The 18,652-nt window shown below is 54.6% G+C and overlaps 2 protein-coding genes and 1 long non-coding RNA gene across 4 annotated transcripts in view; 1 reads left to right on the top strand and 2 right to left on the bottom strand.

The window, feature by feature from the left end:
* Window positions 1-18,652, bottom strand: part of LOC133527633 (uncharacterized) — a 110,520-nt gene that overhangs the window by 38,577 nt on the left and 53,291 nt on the right. The gene's annotated exons all lie outside the window — the stretch shown is intronic.
* Window positions 1-18,652, bottom strand: part of LOC133527625 (cleavage and polyadenylation specificity factor 73) — a 33,037-nt gene that overhangs the window by 4,084 nt on the left and 10,301 nt on the right. The window contains exons 7-15 of the mRNA XM_061864708.1: window positions 17,852-18,002; window positions 16,338-16,513; window positions 10,316-10,445; window positions 9,582-9,757; window positions 8,976-9,116; window positions 8,522-8,630; window positions 8,152-8,243; window positions 7,967-8,059; window positions 7,008-7,133 (exon numbers count right to left, since the gene is read on the bottom strand). Coding sequence (XP_061720692.1) covers window positions 7,008-7,133; window positions 7,967-8,059; window positions 8,152-8,243; window positions 8,522-8,630; window positions 8,976-9,116; window positions 9,582-9,757; window positions 10,316-10,445; window positions 16,338-16,513; window positions 17,852-18,002 — 1,194 coding nt within the window. The remainder of the gene's footprint in view (window positions 1-7,007; window positions 7,134-7,966; window positions 8,060-8,151; window positions 8,244-8,521; window positions 8,631-8,975; window positions 9,117-9,581; window positions 9,758-10,315; window positions 10,446-16,337; window positions 16,514-17,851; window positions 18,003-18,652) is intronic.
* Window positions 10,458-15,776, top strand: LOC133527627 (delta(24)-sterol reductase-like). 2 transcript variants are annotated; one of them, XM_061864710.1, is made up of 5 exons: window positions 10,458-11,991; window positions 12,507-12,691; window positions 12,955-13,065; window positions 13,442-13,598; window positions 14,542-15,776. In XM_061864710.1, the coding sequence occupies exons 1-5, from the start codon at window positions 11,958-11,960 to the stop codon at window positions 15,693-15,695; spliced, it is 1,641 nt and encodes a 546-aa protein (XP_061720694.1). In that variant the 5' UTR covers window positions 10,458-11,957; the 3' UTR covers window positions 15,696-15,776. The 2 variants fall into 2 exon arrangements, with proteins under 2 accessions (XP_061720694.1, XP_061720695.1); XM_061864711.1 differs by lacking the exon at window positions 12,955-13,065.

Genomic DNA, 18,652 nt, shown 5'->3' with positions numbered 1-18,652 from the left:
GGTCCAGCTTGGGCGCCAGCGGCAGCGCGCGCGGCGCGGGCAGCGCGGCCGCGGACAGCACGGCCGCGAGCAAGGGAACAGGACAGGGATGCAGACAGGCGGTACCTTGAAGTGCATGCGGTCCAGCTTGGGCGCCAGCGGCAGCGCGCGCGGCGCGGGCAGCGCGGCCGCGGACAGCACGGCCGCGAGCAAGGGAACAGGACAGGGATGCAGACAGGCGGTACCTTGAAGTGCATGCGGTCCAGCTTGGGCGCCAGCGGCAGCGCGCGCGGCGCGGGCAGCGCGGCCGCGGACAGCACGGCCGCGAGCAAGGGAACAGGACAGGGATGCAGACAGGCGGTACCTTGAAGTGCATGCGGTCCAGCTTGGGCGCCAGCGGCAGCGCGCGCGGCGCGGGCAGCGCGGCCGCGGACAGCACGGCCGCGAGCAAGGGAACAGGACAGGGATGCAGACAGGCGGTACCTTGAAGTGCATGCGGTCCAGCTTGGGCGCCAGCGGCAGCGCGCGCGGCGCGGGCAGCGCGGCCGCGGACAGCACGGCCGCGAGCAAGGGAACAGGACAGGGATGCAGACAGGCGGTACCTTGAAGTGCATGCGGTCCAGCTTGGGCGCCAGCGGCAGCGCGCGCGGCGCGGGCAGCGCGGCCGCGGACAGCACGGCCGCGAGCAAGGGAACAGGACAGGGATGCAGACAGGCGGTACCTTGAAGTGCATGCGGTCCAGCTTGGGCGCCAGCGGCAGCGCGCGCGGCGCGGGCAGCGCGGCCGCGGACAGCACGGCCGCGAGCAAGGGAACAGGACAGGGATGCAGACAGGCGGTACCTTGAAGTGCATGCGGTCCAGCTTGGGCGCCAGCGGCAGCGCGCGCGGCGCGGGCAGCGCGGCCGCGGACAGCACGGCCGCGAGCAAGGGAACAGGACAGGGATGCAGACAGGCGGTACCTTGAAGTGCATGCGGTCCAGCTTGGGCGCCAGCGGCAGCGCGCGCGGCGCGGGCAGCGCGGCCGCGGACAGCACGGCCGCGAGCAAGGGAACAGGACAGGGATGCAGACAGGCGGTACCTTGAAGTGCATGCGGTCCAGCTTGGGCGCCAGCGGCAGCGCGCGCGGCGCGGGCAGCGCGGCCGCGGACAGCACGGCCGCGAGCAAGGGAACAGGACAGGGATGCAGACAGGCGGTACCTTGAAGTGCATGCGGTCCAGCTTGGGCGCCAGCGGCAGCGCGCGCGGCGCGGGCAGCGCGGCCGCGGACAGCACGGCCGCGAGCAAGGGAACAGGACAGGGATGCAGACAGGCGGTACCTTGAAGTGCATGCGGTCCAGCTTGGGCGCCAGCGGCAGCGCGCGCGGCGCGGGCAGCGCGGCCGCGGACAGCACGGCCGCGAGCAAGGGAACAGGACAGGGATGCAGACAGGCGGTACCTTGAAGTGCATGCGGTCCAGCTTGGGCGCCAGCGGCAGCGCGCGCGGCGCGGGCAGCGCGGCCGCGGACAGCACGGCCGCGAGCAAGGGAACAGGACAGGGATGCAGACAGGCGGTACCTTGAAGTGCATGCGGTCCAGCTTGGGCGCCAGCGGCAGCGCGCGCGGCGCGGGCAGCGCGGCCGCGGACAGCACGGCCGCGAGCAAGGGAACAGGACAGGGATGCAGACAGGCGGTACCTTGAAGTGCATGCGGTCCAGCTTGGGCGCCAGCGGCAGCGCGCGCGGCGCGGGCAGCGCGGCCGCGGACAGCACGGCCGCGAGCAAGGGAACAGGACAGGGATGCAGACAGGCGGTACCTTGAAGTGCATGCGGTCCAGCTTGGGCGCCAGCGGCAGCGCGCGCGGCGCGGGCATCGCGGCCGCGGACAGCACGGCCGCGAGCAAGGGAACAGGACAGGGATGCAGACAGGCGGTACCTTGAAGTGCATGCGGTCCAGCTTGGGCGCCAGCGGCAGCGCGCGCGGCGCGGGCAGCGCGGCCGCGGACAGCACGGCCGCGAGCAAGGGAACAGGACAGGGATGCAGACAGGCGGTACCTTGAAGTGCATGCGGTCCAGCTTGGGCGCCAGCGGCAGCGCGCGCGGCGCGGGCAGCGCGGCCGCGGACAGCACGGCCGCGAGCAAGGGAACAGGACAGGGATGCAGACAGGCGGTACCTTGAAGTGCATGCGGTCCAGCTTGGGCGCCAGCGGCAGCGCGCGCGGCGCGGGCAGCGCGGCCGCGGACAGCACGGCCGCGAGCAAGGGAACAGGACAGGGATGCAGACAGGCGGTACCTTGAAGTGCATGCGGTCCAGCTTGGGCGCCAGCGGCAGCGCGCGCGGCGCGGGCAGCGCGGCCGCGGACAGCACGGCCGCGAGCAAGGGAACAGGACAGGGATGCAGACAGGCGGTACCTTGAAGTGCATGCGGTCCAGCTTGGGCGCCAGCGGCAGCGCGCGCGGCGCGGGCAGCGCGGCCGCGGACAGCACGGCCGCGAGCAAGGGAACAGGACAGGGATGCAGACAGGCGGTACCTTGAAGTGCATGCGGTCCAGCTTGGGCGCCAGCGGCAGCGCGCGCGGCGCGGGCAGCGCGGCCGCGGACAGCACGGCCGCGAGCAAGGGAACAGGACAGGGATGCAGACAGGCGGTACCTTGAAGTGCATGCGGTCCAGCTTGGGCGCCAGCGGCAGCGCGCGCGGCGCGGGCAGCGCGGCCGCGGACAGCACGGCCGCGAGCAAGGGAACAGGACAGGGATGCAGACAGGCGGTACCTTGAAGTGCATGCGGTCCAGCTTGGGCGCCAGCGGCAGCGCGCGCGGCGCGGGCAGCGCGGCCGCGGACAGCACGGCCGCGAGCAAGGGAACAGGACAGGGATGCAGACAGGCGGTACCTTGAAGTGCATGCGGTCCAGCTTGGGCGCCAGCGGCAGCGCGCGCGGCGCGGGCAGCGCGGCCGCGGACAGCACGGCCGCGAGCAAGGGAACAGGACAGGGATGCAGACAGGCGGTACCTTGAAGTGCATGCGGTCCAGCTTGGGCGCCAGCGGCAGCGCGCGCGGCGCGGGCAGCGCGGCCGCGGACAGCACGGCCGCGAGCAAGGGAACAGGACAGGGATGCAGACAGGCGGTACCTTGAAGTGCATGCGGTCCAGCTTGGGCGCCAGCGGCAGCGCGCGCGGCGCGGGCAGCGCGGCCGCGGACAGCACGGCCGCGAGCAAGGGAACAGGACAGGGATGCAGACAGGCGGTACCTTGAAGTGCATGCGGTCCAGCTTGGGCGCCAGCGGCAGCGCGCGCGGCGCGGGCAGCGCGGCCGCGGACAGCACGGCCGCGAGCAAGGGAACAGGACAGGGATGCAGACAGGCGGTACCTTGAAGTGCATGCGGTCCAGCTTGGGCGCCAGCGGCAGCGCGCGCGGCGCGGGCAGCGCGGCCGCGGACAGCACGGCCGCGAGCAAGGGAACAGGACAGGGATGCAGACAGGCGGTACCTTGAAGTGCATGCGGTCCAGCTTGGGCGCCAGCGGCAGCGCGCGCGGCGCGGGCAGCGCGGCCGCGGACAGCACGGCCGCGAGCAAGGTAACAGGACAGGGATGCAGACAGGCGGGACCTTGACGTGCATGCGGTCCAGCTTGGGCGCCAGCGGCAGCGCGCGCGGCGCGGGCAGCGCGGCCGCGGACAGCACGGCCGCGAGCAAGGGAACAGGACAGGGATGCAGACAGGCGGTACCTTGAAGTGCATGCGGTCCAGCTTGGGCGCCAGCGGCAGCGCGCGCGGCGCGGGCAGCGCGGCCGCGGACAGCACGGCCGCGAGCAAGGGAACAGGACAGGGATGCAGACAGGCGGTACCTTGAAGTGCATGCGGTCCAGCTTGGGCGCCAGCGGCAGCGCGCGCGGCGCGGGCAGCGCGGCCGCGGACAGCACGGCCGCGAGCAAGGGAACAGGACAGGGATGCAGACAGGCGGTACCTTGAAGTGCATGCGGTCCAGCTTGGGCGCCAGCGGCAGCGCGCGCGGCGCGGGCAGCGCGGCCGCGGACAGCACGGCCGCGAGCAAGGGAACAGGACAGGGATGCAGACAGGCGGTACCTTGAAGTGCATGCGGTCCAGCTTGGGCGCCAGCGGCAGCGCGCGCGGCGCGGGCAGCGCGGCCGCGGACAGCACGGCCGCGAGCAAGGGAACAGGACAGGGATGCAGACAGGCGGTACCTTGAAGTGCATGCGGTCCAGCTTGGGCGCCAGCGGCAGCGCGCGCGGCGCGGGCAGCGCGGCCGCGGACAGCACGGCCGCGAGCAAGGGAACAGGACAGGGATGCAGACAGGCGGTACCTTGAAGTGCATGCGGTCCAGCTTGGGCGCCAGCGGCAGCGCGCGCGGCGCGGGCAGCGCGGCCGCGGACAGCACGGCCGCGAGCAAGGGAACAGGACAGGGATGCAGACAGGCGGTACCTTGAAGTGCATGCGGTCCAGCTTGGGCGCCAGCGGCAGCGCGCGCGGCGCGGGCAGCGCGGCCGCGGACAGCACGGCCGCGAGCAAGGGAACAGGACAGGGATGCAGACAGGCGGTACCTTGAAGTGCATGCGGTCCAGCTTGGGCGCCAGCGGCAGCGCGCGCGGCGCGGGCAGCGCGGCCGCGGACAGCACGGCCGCGAGCAAGGGAACAGGACAGGGATGCAGACAGGCGGTACCTTGAAGTGCATGCGGTCCAGCTTGGGCGCCAGCGGCAGCGCGCGCGGCGCGGGCAGCGCGGCCGCGGACAGCACGGCCGCGAGCAAGGGAACAGGACAGGGATGCAGACAGGCGGTACCTTGAAGTGCATGCGGTCCAGCTTGGGCGCCAGCGGCAGCGCGCGCGGCGCGGGCAGCGCGGCCGCGGACAGCACGGCCGCGAGCAAGGGAACAGGACAGGGATGCAGACAGGCGGTACCTTGAAGTGCATGCGGTCCAGCTTGGGCGCCAGCGGCAGCGCGCGCGGCGCGGGCAGCGCGGCCGCGGACAGCACGGCCGCGAGCAAGGGAACAGGACAGGGATGCAGACAGGCGGTACCTTGAAGTGCATGCGGTCCAGCTTGGGCGCCAGCGGCAGCGCGCGCGGCGCGGGCAGCGCGGCCGCGGACAGCACGGCCGCGAGCAAGGGAACAGGACAGGGATGCAGACAGGCGGTACCTTGAAGTGCATGCGGTCCAGCTTGGGCGCCAGCGGCAGCGCGCGCGGCGCGGGCAGCGCGGCCGCGGACAGCACGGCCGCGAGCAAGGGAACAGGACAGGGATGCAGACAGGCGGTACCTTGAAGTGCATGCGGTCCAGCTTGGGCGCCAGCGGCAGCGCGCGCGGCGCGGGCAGCGCGGCCGCGGACAGCACGGCCGCGAGCAAGGGAACAGGACAGGGATGCAGACAGGCGGTACCTTGAAGTGCATGCGGTCCAGCTTGGGCGCCAGCGGCAGCGCGCGCGGCGCGGGCAGCGCGGCCGCGGACAGCACGGCCGCGAGCAAGGGAACAGGACAGGGATGCAGACAGGCGGTACCTTGAAGTGCATGCGGTCCAGCTTGGGCGCCAGCGGCAGCGCGCGCGGCGCGGGCAGCGCGGCCGCGGACAGCACGGCCGCGAGCAAGGGAACAGGACAGGGATGCAGACAGGCGGTACCTTGAAGTGCATGCGGTCCAGCTTGGGCGCCAGCGGCAGCGCGCGCGGCGCGGGCAGCGCGGCCGCGGACAGCACGGCCGCGAGCAAGGGAACAGGACAGGGATGCAGACAGGCGGTACCTTGAAGTGCATGCGGTCCAGCTTGGGCGCCAGCGGCAGCGCGCGCGGCGCGGGCAGCGCGGCCGCGGACAGCACGGCCGCGAGCAAGGGAACAGGACAGGGATGCAGACAGGCGGTACCTTGAAGTGCATGCGGTCCAGCTTGGGCGCCAGCGGCAGCGCGCGCGGCGCGGGCAGCGCGGCCGCGGACAGCACGGCCGCGAGCAAGGGAACAGGACAGGGATGCAGACAGGCGGTACCTTGAAGTGCATGCGGTCCAGCTTGGGCGCCAGCGGCAGCGCGCGCGGCGCGGGCAGCGCGGCCGCGGACAGCACGGCCGCGAGCAAGGGAACGGGACAGGGATGCAGACAGGCGGTACCTTGAAGTGCATGCGGTCCAGCTTGGGCGCCAGCGGCAGCGCGCGCGGCGCGGGCAGCGCGGCCGCGGACAGCACGGCCGCGAGCAAGGGAACGGGACAGGGATGCAGACAGGCGGTACCTTGAAGTGCATGCGGTCCAGCTTGGGCGCCAGCGGCAGCGCGCGCGGCGCGGGCAGCGCGGCCGCGGACAGCACGGCCGCGAGCAAGGGAACAGGACAGGGATGCAGACAGGCGGTACCTTGAAGTGCATGCGGTCCAGCTTGGGCGCCAGCGGCAGCGCGCGCGGCGCGGGCAGCGCGGCCGCGGACAGCACGGCCGCGAGCAAGGGAACAGGACAGGGATGCAGACAGGCGGTACCTTGAAGTGCATGCGGTCCAGCTTGGGCGCCAGCGGCAGCGCGCGCGGCGCGGGCAGCGCGGCCGCGGACAGCACGGCCGCGAGCAAGGGAACAGGACAGGGATGCAGACAGGCGGTACCTTGAAGTGCATGCGGTCCAGCTTGGGCGCCAGCGGCAGCGCGCGCGGCGCGGGCAGCGCGGCCGCGGACAGCACGGCCGCGAGCAAGGGAACAGGACAGGGATGCAGACAGGCGGTACCTTGAAGTGCATGCGGTCCAGCTTGGGCGCCAGCGGCAGCGCGCGCGGCGCGGGCAGCGCGGCCGCGGACAGCACGGCCGCGAGCAAGGGAACGGGACAGGGATGCAGACAGGCGGTACCTTGAAGTGCATGCGGTCCAGCTTGGGCGCCAGCGGCAGCGCGCGCGGCGCGGGCAGCGCGGCCGCGGACAGCACGGCCGCGAGCAAGGGAACGGGACAGGGATGCAGACAGGCGGTACCTTGAAGTGCATGCGGTCCAGCTTGGGCGCCAGCGGCAGCGCGCGCGGCGCGGGCAGCGCGGCCGCGGACAGCACGGCCGCGAGCAAGGGAACGGGACAGGGATGCAGACAGGCGGTACCTTGAAGTGCATGCGGTCCAGCTTGGGCGCCAGCGGCAGCGCGCGCGGCGCGGGCAGCGCGGCCGCGGACAGCACGGCCGCGAGCAGCGCGTCCGCGTACATGTCCGACACCGGCGACGCCTGCCACTGCCGGGGACACAGGTACGTTATGTACATCGAACACAATGCAATGTTTCAATAGTAAAAAAAATCACCCGCAATAAATTTTACATCATGAAACTTGGTCCCTATAACTCACTTCAGAATTTTTTTCACTGCTAAGTTAAATAGGTTAATTTCTACCATAATACTACTGCTACCATAACATATTGTTCTCAAACTTGCTACGAAATGATGACACGACTTACGTCAAATTAGATCCGGGAATACTACATATCGGGTGCGATGAGTGAAGATTATATGTAAAGGAATTTCATACAGCCTTACACACCTAGGCCTGTAAAGCAATCTTCTTTTGTTTTTTAACGTCAAATTGTGACACAACGTTTTGATATCCGACCATCAGCTAGCTTCAGTTAGCTTGATACGGTGATTTGTTGTGCATATTCGTTGCTAAGCAACGGCGGTGGCGCACCGCGCAGGCGCGCGGACTTACGCGCGGAAGGTTGTACAGCGCTGGTAGAGTGGCGAGCCGAGTAGGTCGCCACAAAACAAATTGACTATTTTTTTTTGTTTTAATTGCAAGTTTGAGAAAAACCTTATACATATCTCGGCGAGAAACGGGATTACCGGTCGCGTATCTCTATCCGACTTCGCTACGCTCAGCCGTATATATCTACTTGGCCTGCAACCCTACGTTTCCCGGCCTCTACAGTAATGTACTATTACATTACTACATGCATGTAACACCTCAGGCACCACTTAACATATGCTTATTTGTCTCCCAGTCTCTCTATGCTTTACCCTCGCTGTATTCACAACCACTTAATAAAACGTGATCTCTGGAGACGTACTCGTACCTCCAGCGTGATCATGCCGCCGTCCACGGTGAGCTCCACGCACTGGTACAGCCGCCACCTGCTCTCCGTCAGGAACTCCACGTTGCCGGCCACCTGCAATAAAACATATTTGTAATGTTACTAACGAAACTTACGTGAAACAAACATATTCATTATATTAAAACGGGTACAATATGAATGGCTACCTGCACGACCACGTGCCGCAGCAGCGCCAGCGAGCCTGCGTAGTGGATGGACTGGCGTTGGGACACTTCGGATTGCGTCAGCTCCGTGTATTCTGCAACAAAATACATATAAGCAGTGTGAAATGAACTCCCTTTTCAGGTCTTCCTTTCAGTATTGACTTTTTTAAACCAGTATCTGTTTCATAAAGGTCCGGTATCGACAATGTATTGACAATGTGTTGTGAGTAATTTGATAAATTCTCAAGCAGGAGGAAATAGCTACAAATATTATAAAATTTTTTCGTCGTCGTCACCAACGGAGCAGCATCTGACGTCAACGGGGCTTCTTTACATAGAATAAACGTTTAAAGAAAAGCAACTGGTTAGTTACTGTTGAGGTCCTGCGGCGCCAGGATGTGGTAGTTGAAGTTCCGTTTGACCAGGATGCCCTGCAGCTGCTTGCCCTCCTCGGGGGGCTCCACCGCCAGCGACCCCATCACCTGTGGACACCGACAACATGTTTTAGTAAAGGCTAAACATAATCCAATTATAACTCCCGTGTGTTATACTAACATTAAGTTAAATTTAAAACTGTCACGCGAGATACGCAAGTTAAATCGTAAAATTATCCTAAAAAAATACTTTAAGGCTAATTTTGGCTAAACATTGCTTTACAAAATGCTTGTATGTAATCATAACAGAAGGCTGAAATCCATTCAAACTGTTAACATTAATGTACGGAGTGATTGGAGTGGAATTCATTCCCATGCCTGAACGGAACGTTTTTGTGTTTATGTATTTCATTTTGTTATTTACTGTGTAAATAATAAAATAAAATGTAATACCTTGGCAGTCTTGTCGCCTCTGAACGTGAGCGATAGTTGTTGTGTGTTGCGCGGTGTGTGTACATGGAGCGCGCCGCGGTGCTCTCGCTGTAGAGCGGCCTTTAGACGCGACATTTCGTTTTGCTCGCCGTGGACTAGCACCTGAACAAGTCGAATCCGTTCATGGTCTATTTATTTAATAATAAACTGGAATGTACTATAAAATTACTAGTATTACAAAAAAATAAGTCACTGTCATATTAAATCCTGGTCACGGCACCAAATTGTAACTCAAAACTAATAAAATAAATAACATAAAATAATACTGATGAAATAAATATAGGATGTGAGGGAGAGAAATATACATAGATTAGAAATATACAATATAGAAAGAAAACATCAAAAAAATTCTATGCTATATATGTAAATGAACTTTGATGTTAATAAAATAAAATAGATGTAGTCCATGGCCATAAGTAGCAGCAGTAGTTGCCCCGGCCTTGGAGATTACTTCCTCCAGCTGGAACATGGTTTAACACGTTCACTGCCAAGAACACGCATTTTTACTGGAAACGGGGCGCCCGGCACTAAAAGTGTTAACTTATTTGGTTTAGTTGAGTTACTTACGACATGTGGTGGTTTCAGTATGTTGATAAATTCTGAGGTCTGCTGATAGTCGGTGTGGGCGGAGAACGAGATGTAATCGACCGACATCCGTAGTGGGAGCTTCTGGCCTGACATGGACGTTACTTCTTCGGGCTCCGAGAGGATGGTCTTGGCCAGTGTGCCTTCGACGCAGTAACCTGCACAAGATGAAAAATATTAATAATACATGTCTTCAACATTTATTATGAATACCGAGACTTAATGAAGACTGGGAGAAAAAGATAAATTAAATTTACAGCTTGATAAAAAAAAGTGTAACTTAATATTATTAAAAAAAAGTGGCTGTGACATAATCGGACAGACAGACGGACATGACGAATCTATAAGGGTTCCGTTTTTTTCCATTTGGCTACGGAACCCTGATGACAAACATGCGCGGAAATATTTTCGTTGATGTTTCATATAATAGACACCCACGGCGTTTTGAGCGCGGCGATTCAGTCTTAACGCCTCTTAAGACGAGACCGTCTCGTAACAAAAAGTTGACAAACCCAATAATGATTTTTAAATTTAATTTCTCTAATAAAGTATATATTATTTCATCGATTCCATATTTTTTTATTTGTAATTTTTATTGTTTTTAAAAATGGACATGTAAAAGTGCCCCTGTGGCCTAGAATATTTGCTAAATAAATGTTTAGATTTGATTTGATTTTTTTATAAAATATATTTCAGCCAAAGGGATAGAGTGTTACCGGCAATGATGACTCCATTCTTGGGGTCGGTGCACCAGGACTCGAACAGTTCCCGCGACAGCCCGGACTGCATCATGCCGGGCGACGCCATGATCACGCACGGACCGATGTCCTCAAAGTGGTCGATGCCCTGCAACAAACAATTTATTTATAACCTTTAACATCAAAACTCCCAATAAAATCGGAATCTACCTAAGAATCATCCCGACAGGTAACATTTCCGATTTAAAAAAACCTCACGCAAATTGGTCCACCCGTTCAGGAGCCACGAATCACTGACCACAACTAAGTTCGCGTAGAAGTCGTCAAACTGCCAACACCCATATAGCAGATTTTTTTGTGAAGAGACATGTTATTACTGGAAAATCACCACCTTAAGAGATGTTTCTACTTCTATATTTATTTCGAACCTAATTAAGCTTCACGTACGCCAAGTTTCATACTTCATCCGAATGAGAATGTAGACCATTTAAATTTGTAAAGGAAGATTAGAACAAAAGGATAATAAAGATGTATGGATGTTGCCCATCATTTAGTTTGGAGGTATTGATCACAAACAATTTAATAAATTCCAATATCTTACAATTCATTCAACGTAAAAAAGTACAATTATCCAAATCATTGTAAATCTTCACTAGTGTTTATCACCCAAATATAAAGCATCGCCTGGCAACACATTATCGCTTCGCTGACCAAATTCTGTGCTGCACGTGGGATAGTCCTTATAAACGGTGAATATAGAGATCCATATTACATAACTCGCGCGCAAATTCGCCAGTCCGTTGAATATTTTTCAATGAATTTGTCGCGCCCAAGGTTATAAGGTAGCCGCTCTTTATTTTAGGTTATATCATTCATTGGTGTAAAATTAAATAAAAACCGCGATAAAAGACAAATTGTAATAGTTGCCCCAACTCTAAACGTTATTATTTTGCGTTAATATCTTTGGGGCTTTATGGATAGCTGTTTAACATGTTTATATTTATATATTCATAAAAACATACATTTCTAGTGAGTCTAGCTGTTTACAAACAAAACCGGTATGTATTGGAAGTTTAGATCTGACATTCTTTCTACAGAATGTGAAAATTATTGGATAATGTTTATCCATAACAATCTTATTGTTACCGGCTTTTCGTGAATATATCACTTTTGCCTTTACATATTGATAATATAAATCTGTTCATTATTATCAAGAATTAATCGTAATAAATCATTGTTGCTAAAAATAGCAATTTTCATTATCATTAATTTATTTATTTCGGCATTCAATTTGTGCAGTGTTCTTGAACTTATATTTCAAAATTTTTGGTTGTTTAGGTAGTTTTTTTTAACTATGTTAATTAAGTCCGTTCTTATGGGGGCGATAATGGTAATATATTTGCGTATTCGAAAAACACACTTAAAAAAGAAAAAAGAACTTATATTTGTTGTCATGTTCTCGCATCCAGACACGGATTGTTAGCTATCAGTTGCGATAATCATATAAGGATTAGAAGGTAATAGATAAGGTACCATAACGCAGGTGTTCACGATAGGTAAAGTTATCAAAATAATCTATTTTATGTTTTGTTACTCAGTCTCAAATATGAAGCGATTGTGAGTGGTCTGAATATAGTGAACAATTTTATAATTTATAAACATGTTGATATCATGCACTGTTATGTTTATATACGGTTTGTAGTTTCGTGACACACACTTTTGTAGCCTAAATTAATTAAATTAAATAAACATTTATTTCAGAATTAAATTTCCATGTTATATTAGTAATTTATTACCTAATATACTATATTAATAACTTTTTTTTTGCTTGTTTTCTAAATTTCTCCAAAACATTCTTTATAAGTGTATTTCTACCAAACCTTTAGGTGTTTTCGGGATAAAATCTGGAAATCCATTTTCAAAAGGTCTATCTATATCACTTATTTGTAAAAAAAAGCGACCGACAGATAGATTTAGCGGTTACTCTCGTGGTAAAAATGATCACCAGCACAAAATCTGCGGGGTTTAAAGGTCTAAATTACCGTAGCAGTATTTCTGCACTATTAAATTACCTGTATTTCTTTAGCATTAAAAATGTTTCGCGCCAGATATTTTGGAGCAGGAAAACTCTCTGAACATAATGCTTCTTCTACTTTACAAAACCAAATAAGTACTTGCAATTATTTATTCTAATTTCTACCGTCGACAGCCATGCTGCCCTCATCGTGGAAAGCCCGCATCATCAGCTGGCTAGAAGAGCACAGAGAGCTGGTGGTCCTTGTCTTCTGCCTGCCAGCCAGCTTCTTGTTCAGTCTGTTTTTGAAAGTGCGAGCGGCCGCCCGTCGCTTCACCACCGGCAGCCATGATGAAAGGGTCCGCGAGATACAGCGACAGGTTGGTACTGATCATTTGTCCCCCCTCCCCCCCCCTAGTTCACTGGTAACCTACGCCCTTGCGCATACTACTCATCTCTGGTCACGCAGCCTAAGAGTATCGTTCGCTAGACTGTATTACTGTATATTATTCTCACAATAGTCTCAATCGAATTGAAAAGGACAATCTCTATTTCTACAGTCTACTCATCCCAGTTCATCTTTATTTTCTCGCACAGTTTCGCAAATATGGGCCGTTTATCAATGTATATTAATCTGCGTCAGGTGCAGGCATGGAACCAACTGGACAAAGACAACCGCCGCCTGTTGTGCACGGCGCGACCTAACTGGTTGTCGCTCTCCACTACATTCTTCCAAAAACATCTGCACCATCGGGTAAGTGATAATGAAGAAGATTCACAAAAACGAAGCTTTCACAATTTCACATTTTTCCCATTAAGTATGTTAGTAGTTATTTAAATCAAAGAAGAAGAACCGCAGAAGAAGATTAACGATAGCTGAAAACCTCTCGTTGATTTACCACCCGTGTAAAAGTAAATTGCTAAATACATTAATGTTTTGCCCGATTCGTGCAAAGCGAGTCACGTTAATAAGTGCTTTCTTTTGTCTTAAAAAAGTACCCGCCGGTGTGAACAATACGTGCTGAATGATACACTCTCTCTTTTATTCACACGGGGTCTACATGGAATGTACAAAACAAGTTTTTTTGACTTTAAAGTCGTCAATATAACCATAAATTTTTCTTTAACAGGTCCCAATCCCCCTGTACGATATCTTAGAGCTGGATGAAGCCAACATGTCGGTCCGCGTGGAACCGATGGTCACCATCGGAGACATCACCAAGTTCCTCATTCCTAAAGGATACTCGCTGGCGGTCACCATCGAGTTGGATGACGCCACGCTGGGAGGTGGGTCGATAATTATGATCAACTGTACTATTCTTCATCTGCCTTCTTCATTTTTTTAGCATTGGAAAGAAATTCGCAGAATTAACTAAGCTTGAGGTTCCAAATCGGGCTCTTTTTTCAGTAAAATTTTGAAGTAAATGATAAGTATTGACCATCCTACATTAGATCATTCCATTATTATTATTATATTAACAATTAAAGAGCCTGATAAAAACTGTACGCTTACATCTGTGAATTTCTTTCTAATTTTTTTTTTTTTTTTTTTATACCACGACGGTGGCAAGCAAGCATACGGCCCGCCTGATGGTAAGCAGTCACCGTAGCCTATGGACGCCTGCAACTCCAGAGGTGTTACATGCGCGTTGCCGACCCTTTAAAAATCTGTACACTCCTTTTTTGAAGAACCTCATACTGTAGACCCTCGGGAAAACCTCGGCAGGTAGCTCATTCCACAACCGGAGCGTGCGCGGGAGGAAGTTCCTCTTAAACCGCACAGTAAAGAATAACGAAGTAACATGATGATGAGGTCGATCTTGAGCTCCTTCCCTCCAATCCCAGCTGCCTTATGAATATCCACACCCCGCCTAGTTACAGAAGTCCACAATGCGTTTGCCGTTACGCCATCTGCACTCAAGAAGCAGTATGCGCCCTCGATTCTGCGGCATATGTGGCCTAAATATTGCCACATCAGTTTGCCAATTACTCAGCCAGTTGTTACGAATATTAAAATACCAATAGGCGCTGGCTAAGCTTAGCACCAAGTGGAGCTATCTTAGGCCATCTTATGCAGCTCCTTTCGGCATACATTGGTGGTTGGTGGTCATAAGTTAAGTGCATTTATTCATAAGTGCATTGTAATAAGTGTATTTGATCTCTCCCATATCTAAACAACCTACTGCAACTAATGGTTCAAGTTTTTTCATTCCATCAACTTTATCAACAGGTCTGGCGTTCGGTACCGGCATGTCAACTCACTCGCACAAGGCGGGCCTGTACCACGAGACCATCACCAGCTACGAGGTGGTAGTCGCCGACGGTTCCGTGGTAACGGCCACGCCACACGAACATAAAGAACTCTACCAAGCATTACCTTGGTCGCATGGAAGCTTAGGGTTCTTAGTCGCTTTGACGCTGAGAATCGTCAAAATCAAACCGTATATAAAAATTAAGTACATTCCAGTTAAAGGTCAGGAAAATTACTGTAACATGATGAGGGAATTATCAGGAGCGTATGAAGCTAAACCTAAAGAGTTCCCAGACTACATCGAAGGAACCATCTTTAGCAAGAACGAAGCTGTCATCATGACGGGAGATTATGCGGACTACGACCCGAAAATACCTATCAATGAGTGTTCCAAATGGTATAAACCCTGGTTTTATAAACATGTTGAAAGCTTTTTGAAGAATGGGGAATCTGAAGAGCTTATACCATTAAGAGATTACTTGCTAAGGCATAATAGAGCAATATTCTGGGTAGTTGAAGATATGCTTTCGTTCGGCAATAATTTTCTGTTCAGAACACTATTTGGTTGGCTGTTACCGCCAAAACCAGCGTTTTTAAAATTCACAACTACCCCAGGAGTACGTGAATATACTTTCACTAAACAAGTCTTCCAAGATATAGTACTCCCTATCAAAGAATTGGAAAAGCAAGTTGATATAGTGACAGAGCTTTTCGACAAGTACCCATTACTAGTGTATCCATGTAAAGTTATAGATCACGGGCCTTCATCCGGGCAACTGAAGAGGCCAGACCCTAGATATATGGTACCCGGTACCAACTACGCGATGTATAATGATTTGGGAGTATATGGAGTGCCTGGGAAGGTGAAAGACAAGAAGAAATACAACCCTGTAGATGCTATGAGGAAAATGGAGAAGTTTACTAGAGATGTTGGGGGATTTTCGTTCTTGTATGCGGATATATTTATGACGCGGGAGGAGTTTGAGAAGATGTTCGATTTGACGTTGTATGAGAGAGTGAGGAAACAGTATGGGGCGGAAGGCGCATTTCCGCATTTGTACGATAAGGTGAAGCCAGAGTTGGATGTGTTTGCTATTGGGGTGAAGGCCATCGGGGAAGAGAAATCTAACTAATACGCGTCACGAAATGTACAATATGTTTTAAGAAATAAATATTTTTATATTTTTTCATAACTAAATTCGGCATTTATTTTACCCCTTGTCCTGTATACGGTTAAGGCATTTTCCGTTAATCGATGCTGAATAATGGTAATGGCACCAATAAGTATCTTTAGCACGGACTGCACTTTCATGTTACAATTGTATTTATTGATGATTTTATCATCTTATCAATCAACGATACACTTTTGAACATCTGATCATTAAATCTGCGTAGGTTAGCCAACGAGTCGAACATAATAAACTAGAGTGACGTCTTAATACTTATGTCCGAGTCAATAAATCTTTGTTTGGTACTAAATCCTGGTCAGGAACCAAATTGTAACGGACCACCACATGAGAATAAAACAAAATGATTACCCGGGTCCAAACAGAGCGAGCATACGCGCGAGGTAATTTCCTCATGCACAAACCGGCCAGTGTAGACGTGCCTCGGTCAAGGCGGCGCGTGCGTTTTCCTCGCCCGAGCACGCCGCCTCGGCCGAGGCACGTCTACACTGGCCGGTTTGTGCGTGAGGAAATTGCCTCGCACGTACGTGCTCGCTCGCTCGCTCTGTGTGGACCCGGGTTATCAACAACACTTTTGTGTAGACTTACCTTAAGGTTGGAGATATGCCTGAACACGAAGGGGTTGTTAACCGCGATCTGTCTCCGAATGCGGTCGTTCATGGCATTTACATATGTCTGATAGACAGCCATGCACTTCTTGGCCAGAGACGACGCGTAGTAGATCGGCACGTCCTGAAGCTCGGGGTGGAGGGACCAGTATTCGTCTGCAACAAATCAGTCATATTTAATAAAACTTCGGGGAAAAAAATGCCGCTTTTTCGGTAATATCTTGAGCCTTCCCTTTCACCTTTTTCTTTTAGGGCTCGATTTCACGATTTGAATTTTATTACTGAATTATTAAATCAAGACTCACCTAGAATAAGTAGCGAGGCAGTGGCCGCCGCGAGTCACGATGTCTGAGACGAGTGTGTAGCTGTCTCTCTCTCTCACCTAGAATGAGCAGCAGCTCCTGCGCCCGTCCGAGCGCGAACACGGGCACGAGGCAGCGGCCGCCGCGAGTCACGATGTCTGAGACGAGTGTGTAGCTGTCTCTCTCTCTCACCTAGAATGAGCAGCAGCTCCTGCGCCCGTCCGAGCGCGAACACGGGCACGAGGCAGCGGCCGCCGCGAGTCACGATGTCTGAGACGAGTGTGTAGCTGTCTCTCTCTCTCACATAGAATGAGCAGCAGCTCCTGCGCCCGTCCGAGCGCGAACACGGGCACGAGGCAGCGGCCGCCGCGAGTCACGATGTCTGAGACGAGTGTGTAGCTGTCTCTCTCTCACCTAGAATGAGCAGCAGCTCCTGCGCCCGTCCGAGCGCGAACACGGGCACGAGGCAGCGGCCGCCGCGAGTCACGATGTCTGAGACGAGTGTGTAGCTGTCTCTCTCTCTCACCTAGAATGAGCAGCAGCTCCTGCGCCCGTCCGAGCGCGAACACGGGCACGAGGCAGCGGCCGCCGCGAGTCCCGATGTCTGAGACGAGTGTGTAGCTGTCTCTCTCTCACCTAGAATGAGCAGCAGCTCCTGCGCCCGTCCGAGCGCGAACACGGGCACGAGGCAGCGGCCGCCGCGAGTCCCGATGTCTGAGACGAGTGTGTAGCTGTCTCTCTCTCTCACCTAGAATGAGCAGCAGCTCCTGCGCCCGTCCGAGCGCGAACACGGGCACGAGGCAGCGGCCGCCGCGAGTCACGATGTCTGAGACGAGTGTGTAGCTGTCTCTCTCTCACCTAGAATGAGCAGCAGCTCCTGCGCCCGTCCGAGCGCGAACACGGGCACGAGGCAGCGGCCGCCGCGAGTCACGATGTCTGAGACGAGTGTGTAGCTGTCTCTCTCTCTCACCTAGAATGAGCAGCAGCTCCTGCGCCCGTCCGAGCGCGAACACGGGCACGAGGCAGCGGCCGCCGCGAGTCACGATGTCTGAGACGAGTGTGTAGCTGTCTCTCTCTCACCTAGAATGAGCAGCAGCTCCTGCGCCCGTCCGAGCGCGAACACGGGCACGAGGCAGCGGCCGCCGCGAGTCACGATGTCTGAGACGAGTGTGTAGCTGTCTCTCTCTCTCACCTAGAATGAGCAGCAGCTCCTGCGCCCGTCCGAGCGCGAACACGGGCACGAGGCAGCGGCCGCCGCGAGTCACGATGTCTTGGACGAGACCCGTGAAGCGGCTCTCGCGTTCTTCGCGTTTCTCGTGGATGTGAGTGCCGTACGTGGATTCCTATACACACAACACACTAATTTAACCAGTGATTTGTAAATATTAAACTGAAAGAAATGCCACAAGGCGGGTCCACACAGAGCGAACAGCCTCGCGCGGGAAATTTCCTCGCGCGGCAAACGCCCGACCTCGCGCGACCGCATGCTCATATAACTTTTGCCTCACTCGAGCAAATGTTCTGTTCAGAAAAACCGACACCGAGCGGCTCGGCCAAGGTCGCGCTCGGGCGAAGAAAACGCGCGCACCGCCTCGGCCGAGGCACGTCTACACTGGCCGGTTGTGTGCCTCGCACGTATGCTCGCTTTGTGTGGTCATATACACTAAAGAATATAAACGTAAACATAACGATGATTGATTGATTGAATAAAATATCAGTGGCCTAGATCCCAATCGTACCGGTGTCTTGAGCTTAGACGTGTAACACCATTACCTCTACTAGGCCACTCGACCGCGTACCCCCAGTTACCCTACACTACACAATCCTTAGTTGTACAGTAGTTAAGTTTCAAAAAAAAAATTACCACCAAAAAGTAATAATGACAGACCCAATTTACTTACCAACCTATGTGTTTTTGTACTTAAATGTCAATTTTATTGGATCATTATAAATAGGTTGAACATTCAAATTGTCATGTTAGTATTTGGGGTAT

Source organism: Cydia pomonella, chromosome 18, assembly GCF_033807575.1.
Source record: "Cydia pomonella isolate Wapato2018A chromosome 18, ilCydPomo1, whole genome shotgun sequence".
In the NCBI taxonomy this organism is placed as follows: domain Eukaryota; kingdom Metazoa; phylum Arthropoda; class Insecta; order Lepidoptera; family Tortricidae; genus Cydia; species Cydia pomonella.
This window is presented reverse-complemented; position numbering and strand designations above follow the sequence as displayed.